At 30.9% G+C, this 6,331-nt stretch overlaps 1 protein-coding gene across 1 annotated transcript; it reads left to right on the top strand.

Annotated features, from left to right (window-relative positions):
• Positions 1–1,022: 1,022 nt before the first annotated feature.
• LOC21396714 (heat stress transcription factor B-4b) lies at positions 1,023–3,774 on the top strand. Its single transcript, XM_010090661.2, has 2 exons — positions 1,023–1,295; positions 3,094–3,774. The coding sequence occupies exons 1-2, from the start codon at positions 1,038–1,040 to the stop codon at positions 3,772–3,774; spliced, it is 939 nt and encodes a 312-aa protein (XP_010088963.2). The 5' UTR covers positions 1,023–1,037.
• Positions 3,775–6,331: the final 2,557 nt, after the last annotated feature.

The raw sequence follows: 6,331 nt of genomic DNA, 5'->3' as shown, positions 1-6,331 counted from the left end.
AACTAAAAAAAAAAAAAAAAAGGACAGTCTCTCACTCTGGGTGTCCTTCCACTAATGAAAGGATTCAATTACCAGGCTATAAAAAGACTATTTATCCTATGAAATAATTTGTGAGATTAACCTTGCATCTTGAGTCTATATAAGAATAAATAAATAACAATATATACCTCATGAATTTCAATTTCATATCCAATTTGCTGATCTTTGAAATATTGTCAAACTTACTCTTTCTAGCTTACTAATTAAACTTATTATAAAACACCAATTTCTTTTGCAACTTAGTTTTAAAATACAGTTTTTATGATTTTTTTTTTCATTGTTTTCTTAAACACTGCCCATGCATATGATTCAATTTTTCTGGTTATAGGATCATCTATAATCTGCAATAGGTTCAACTTGTCAATTGAAGTGTCAAATGCAACTGTTGGCCCATAAAATTATGAAATAGAAATTTAAGGGTACAATCTTGAGTGCATCCAAAATTTGGATTTATTTTTTTAACAAACTCAAAATGCATAATACAAAGTAGAAAATAACCCGCTGAAAAATGTATTCATGATCTAAGCCTCTAGACATACTGATACCAAAGAACAATCAAGACTTCATCTGTAGATACATGTTCTTTTTCTTCTTCTTCTTTTTTTTTTTTTTTTGGTCGCTGACGAAAATAATCATAAAAGCATTGGATCTCATAATAGTAATTAATCTAGGAAAATTGAACATTTTTTTTTCTGACATGGTCATCATATGCTTCTTAAAGTTAGAAATTACATGTGTGTGTGTGTGTGTGAGAGAGGAGAGGAGGGAGAGAGAGAGAGAGAGAGAGAGAGAGAGAGAGAGAGACTGATCTTATTTTAGTGACACGGTCATATGTTTTTGTTTCAAAAAGTAGGAGATCAATAATAACGAGAGAGAAAGAGAGAGAGGGCGAGAGTAGTGAAGATATATATATATAGATATATATATATATATTATATGTATAGTACTAGCTATATATAGAAGCATATACTTGCAATAATATTAATATTATTATCTTCATGGATTTCAGAGTGGAGAGTATGAGGTGTGGGGAGAACATGGTGTTCACAGTGGAGTCACAAAAGGCGGTTCCAGCACCATTCTTGACAAAGACATATCAGCTGGTTGATGATCCTCTCACTGATCACGTTGTGTCTTGGGGTGATGATCATACCACCTTTGTTGTTTGGAGGCCTCCTGAGTTTGCCAGAGATCTTCTTCCTAACTACTTCAAACACAACAATTTCTCCAGCTTTGTTCGGCAGCTCAACACCTATGTAAGACCTCCCTCTCTCTCTCTCTCTCTCTCTCTCTCTCTCTCTCTCTCTCTCTCTCTATATATATATATATACACACACACACACACACACACAATTATGGAAAAGTATATGCATTTATTTCCACATTTGTTTATGAAGGCTTTTTTTTTTTTTCCCCTTAAGATCGTTCATCTCAATTCTTGGCAAAATCATGAGTTTCACAAAATGTGTTGATGTTCTTAACTTTAATCATTTTAAGGTCATTAATCTTATGAGGGTTGAAACAAATAATCAGGACGGGCAAGATTTTGATTGGAGGGGTTGCCTTGATAATTAATTGGATAGACGGACTAAATTTTGATCACTTCATGACCTTGCTATAATGATTTTCCGACCTAAAATTTGGTCGCAAAAGGCTACCTTCTCAGACCAAATATTTTCGATCATAAAATATTTGAACGCAGATTTTTTTTTTTTTTTTTTTTTTTGGTGATAATTGCTAGGCAAATTAAAATATGGGTTATTCTTAATTTTTCTTATTTCTTTTTTTTTTTTCAGCAAACTAACGTGGATGATTAAATTGCGGCTTTCTTTTGGTTTAGCCGTTTGATGGGATTTTCTAGAACTCTTAGGTTGACTGAAATTGACTTTCATTATAATTGCTCAGTGTAGTTGTAATTACTTCTCAAGAGTATCAGTAACAATTTTAATTGCTTTACATTATTATTCTCTTCTCTTTGTTTAGAGCTTATGACGGGTCCTTGTTTCGTCTAGACTGATCTCTGATCTAGATAGATTAGTGAGAAATGATTTTGTATATTGGAATCTAATTATGTTGTATATAAACTTGTATTGAGAGTAACGTATATGTTGTAAATTGCTATAGATAGTCTTTACCCTTCATTTATTTATTGTGTTACTAAACAGTTTAAATATCGATTAATTAATCCTCTCTCCGATATTCCCACAAAAGATTCTAGATCTCATTTTAATTTTGTCGTTTTGTTGTTTAACGTCGTTTTGGTGTCTAATTTAATCCAAATCTATCTGAAATAATCTCTCTCTCTCTCTCTCTCTCTGTCTCTCATGTTGTCTTGATGTTTCTGATTCTTTTCTAATTATTTGACAATATTCTTTTCTTCCCCCTGTAATAATTAACATGAGCGCAGTATTACACGTATAGTACATGTAAAATGCTAGTTATATGTAGATATATACTTTTTTGGAGAAAAAAATGCTCGTTCTATATTAGTACAATTGGCAGATACAAATATATATATATATATAGTAATTTACATGTTTCTATGTTTTTATGTGCTATATATATATATATAGTGATTTACTTGTTTCTATGTTTTTATGTGCTATAGAGGTACACACTATTCACCAATATTATATAATATATATATATATATATATATCTGGAGTGTTGAAAAGCTACATATTTACAATGAACGTGAACTTTGTTTTTCATTCGTTTAGATGTTAGCATTTAGAATTTTGCTTGAGGTTTATGCCGTCTTTTAAAAAGTGTAAACTGAAAAAGTAAAGTTACTTTTTCTAAATTGGTTTCTTTACTTTTTCTTTTTCGCTTTTCCCCCCTCTCTCCCAAAAACATTAATTATTTGCGTAAGACCCTAAAACCATCATGACAGCCGTCTCAACTACCATTCAAATGAAACATACTCAGTTCCATATATACAACTTTAGAAACTAAACATCATTCTTAATTTCCTTAATTTACTCATGATATGTTGTAAAATGTCATTAATTATATAATTACAATTTACAACAATAATTATCATTATTATTTCAGGGTTTCAAAAAGATAGTTGCGGATAGATGGGAGTTTTCAAACGAGTACTTCAGAAAAGGAGCAAAGCACTTGCTATCCGAAATCCACAGAAGAAAAACTTCACAACAACATCAACAACCTCAAAACTACCATCATCACCATCATGATCACCTACTCATGAATTCCCATTTCTTCCAAGCCCTAGATCATGATCATCACAAAACTAGTACTAATTTTGGCTGGAACAACATTAACATTCTAGAAACTTCTTCTCTGGCGCCGTCTCCGAAAACTTGCACTAGTGATGATCATAATATTCTAACATCTCTCACCGAAGATAACCAAAGGCTTAGGAGAAAAAACTTTTTGCTCTTATCGGAACTCACACACATGAAGAGCCTCTACAACGACATCATTTACTTCATCCAAAACCATGTAAAGCCAGTTATGCCCTCCACATTGAGTCCAATCTCTACCGTCAATTCTAGTAGTATTCCGAAGCTTGTAGGGCTCGGTTCTTCGTCTCCGGTTCCAGCTGTTTCCGAGGTTAAAACCATGGCCATTTCTGAAATTTGTGGCTCGGGTAATAGTCGTGAGATTAGTGAGGAGAAAAATGGTGGCGTTAAGCTTTTTGGGGTTTCTTTAAGTGGAAGGAAGAGATTGCATCCAGAGAAGACGGACCATAATTATGAACTAGACTAGAATATAAATTAATTGTAATATTAATATATTATCTCCTTGTTGATGTAGTTAATTAATTGATAATTTGCTTCTTTAATTTTGTAGGTTCTAGTTGTTAATTTTGAGGGATTTCTTTGAGATAGAGGAGAAGAATTTGTACGTGGCAGATCATAAAGTAATATGCTAAGCTTGGTTTTTAGTTGAGCTTAACAGACAACCTGTATTGGATTAATTTGGTCATTGAAATTCGAAAAAGATTATCCGAAACACTTCTTTATTTGCGTAGTAATTAGCTTTTGTTATCGTCTATTAATTAATTAAATAGTACTACTAATGTTACCCACCTCTGTCAGCTTTAGCTTTTTACTTTTTAGGATGATCACTTCATACATAGATCGGACTTGTATATATAGTCAACATATTATATTTCCTTATACATTTAATGATGAATATAAATTATGCAAAAAATTCCATGGCATGCATTCTTGGAAAGAAATTTATTTAAAGAAATTCCATTGTTTAGACCGTACAATATATAAGTAGTTTTATGAGTGTCTAATTATGTTATATAAACCTTCAGAAAAAAAATAATCACAAAATTGTAGTTTAGTATTAAAACTTTATTATCCAAACATAGTAGTAAATACGAAATAATAATGAGGAGTATAATACATTAATATATACAATGTATTAGTAATGAGGCAAAGCTTTTTTACGTCAAAAAAAAAAAAAAAAAGAAGAAGACAAAAGCAGGTTAATAATTAGACCAATTAATAATAAGAGCTAGCTAGTTTCAACTGATTGAGTTTATTTGAAGTTGATTTAATATATATATTACCGTCTCAAATAGAAAAATGCTTTATATTGTAACTTTATAAATAAATATCAAAGTATAATAATGATCCAATCTTTTCTTAACCAATTATGTCGGAAAATGCAGATTACAATGGAGAAATAAGGGACATAAAAGAATATACATCCAAAATGAAAGCAAAATAAGAACAAAATAATAGAGTAGTAGCATTATAGGAGGTTAGTGGAAAAGAAAAGAAAGGTACTTAGCAATCATTCTAGGCATTGAGTTTCACGTCTCCATCATGGTGGAATATTATACATTTACTCTCTCTTTTCCCTGAAAAGAAGTAAAAAGAGTCCATGAAAAAAGGGAGAAAACAGTAGCCAATTTATAAGCAGGCAATAAAAAGGCATGAAAAAGAAGGTTTTTGGCAAACATCGTGTTGGGATTGTCATATATTGCGCTGTTTGTCTTTGTCATGCCTCCAAATTTTAAGAGTTAATTTCACGGATAGCCTTTAAAATTTATCTTTAATTTTACTTTAATTTTTTATTCTTTAAAAGTCTTAGAATTAATCTTTTGAAGTTTTACTTTTTTTTCAGTTCCAATCCTTCCGTTAACTGAATATTAAATATTTAACGGTATTTATATAAATAAGGGACAAAATTAAAAACGGTTAAAATTTAGAGATTATCTATAGAAGTTAACTCTTATTTTTTGTATTATTTTAGTCCTTAAACATTAGATGTTTCTAATTTTGGTATTTAATTTCTACATATTTTGTCAAATATTTAACAACACCTAACTGACGAAAGGACATAAACAGAAACAAAACAAAACCTCAGGGACCAATTATGTGACGTTTTAAAAGTTAAAAACTAAAGTGAGATTAAAAGATAAACCTCACAAACTATTTGTGAGATTAACCCAAATTTTAATAATGTCTCTTATTGTTCGCCAAAAACTCTATGCATAAAATGACTCCACGCAAGCGCACGCAATCGAACAAGTAATATAGTAATGAGTAAAGTATCGTCTCCACAGGGACTGAGTTAATGAGGAATTCTATTACAAAAACCAGTTTTATCAATATGATTGAGAATAGTTTGAATGCCAAATTGATATTAATTAAGTGAAAAGAATGTATAAGACCAAAGACTGTAATTTAAATGCAGACAAGAGGCAAAAGTCAACAAGATCTGAGCTTAGAGCTGTGATTTAATGATGGATGAAGGCTAGGATTACTGATTTCCCCTCGGTTGCAACTCTGACCACGATTTGCTATACGATTGCTGTAGCAAAGTTCATCTAGTCAACCTAAAATTCTACATAATCATCTTCCGACAGATTTATGCTTATAATTCCTTAAACTAAACCAACATATTCCTATGTGTTTTAGTTTACAAATCTGACGTTAACATCAATTTTAATGGGTTGTACAAGATAATAGTATATTCATATACTATCTCTTACATTATCCAAGCTAGATCTAACTCAACCAACCTTTCCAGAATTAGCTTAAGTTTGTGTTTTCTTACTAAATGATGACCTGTCACTTAATAGAAAGTAAACAATAAATACGCTTGAATAAACCAGATGAAAATTACATTATCAATCAAAATAGCAAATAGATCTTCATTGCAACTTTGGTTCCATCAATAATCCTAGCTAAGGAATTTAGCTCATGTTTAGTTCAACAAAATCAGAATTAATAACAAATAACAGATCCATAAGGTCTCGGAAAGTAAATACAGAGAGAAGGAGAAAACAGCTAAGCTAAAA

The sequence above is a fragment of the Morus notabilis genome, unplaced genomic scaffold, assembly GCF_000414095.1.
Source record: "Morus notabilis unplaced genomic scaffold, ASM41409v2 Scaffold281, whole genome shotgun sequence".
In the NCBI taxonomy this organism is placed as follows: domain Eukaryota; kingdom Viridiplantae; phylum Streptophyta; class Magnoliopsida; order Rosales; family Moraceae; genus Morus; species Morus notabilis.
This window is presented reverse-complemented; position numbering and strand designations above follow the sequence as displayed.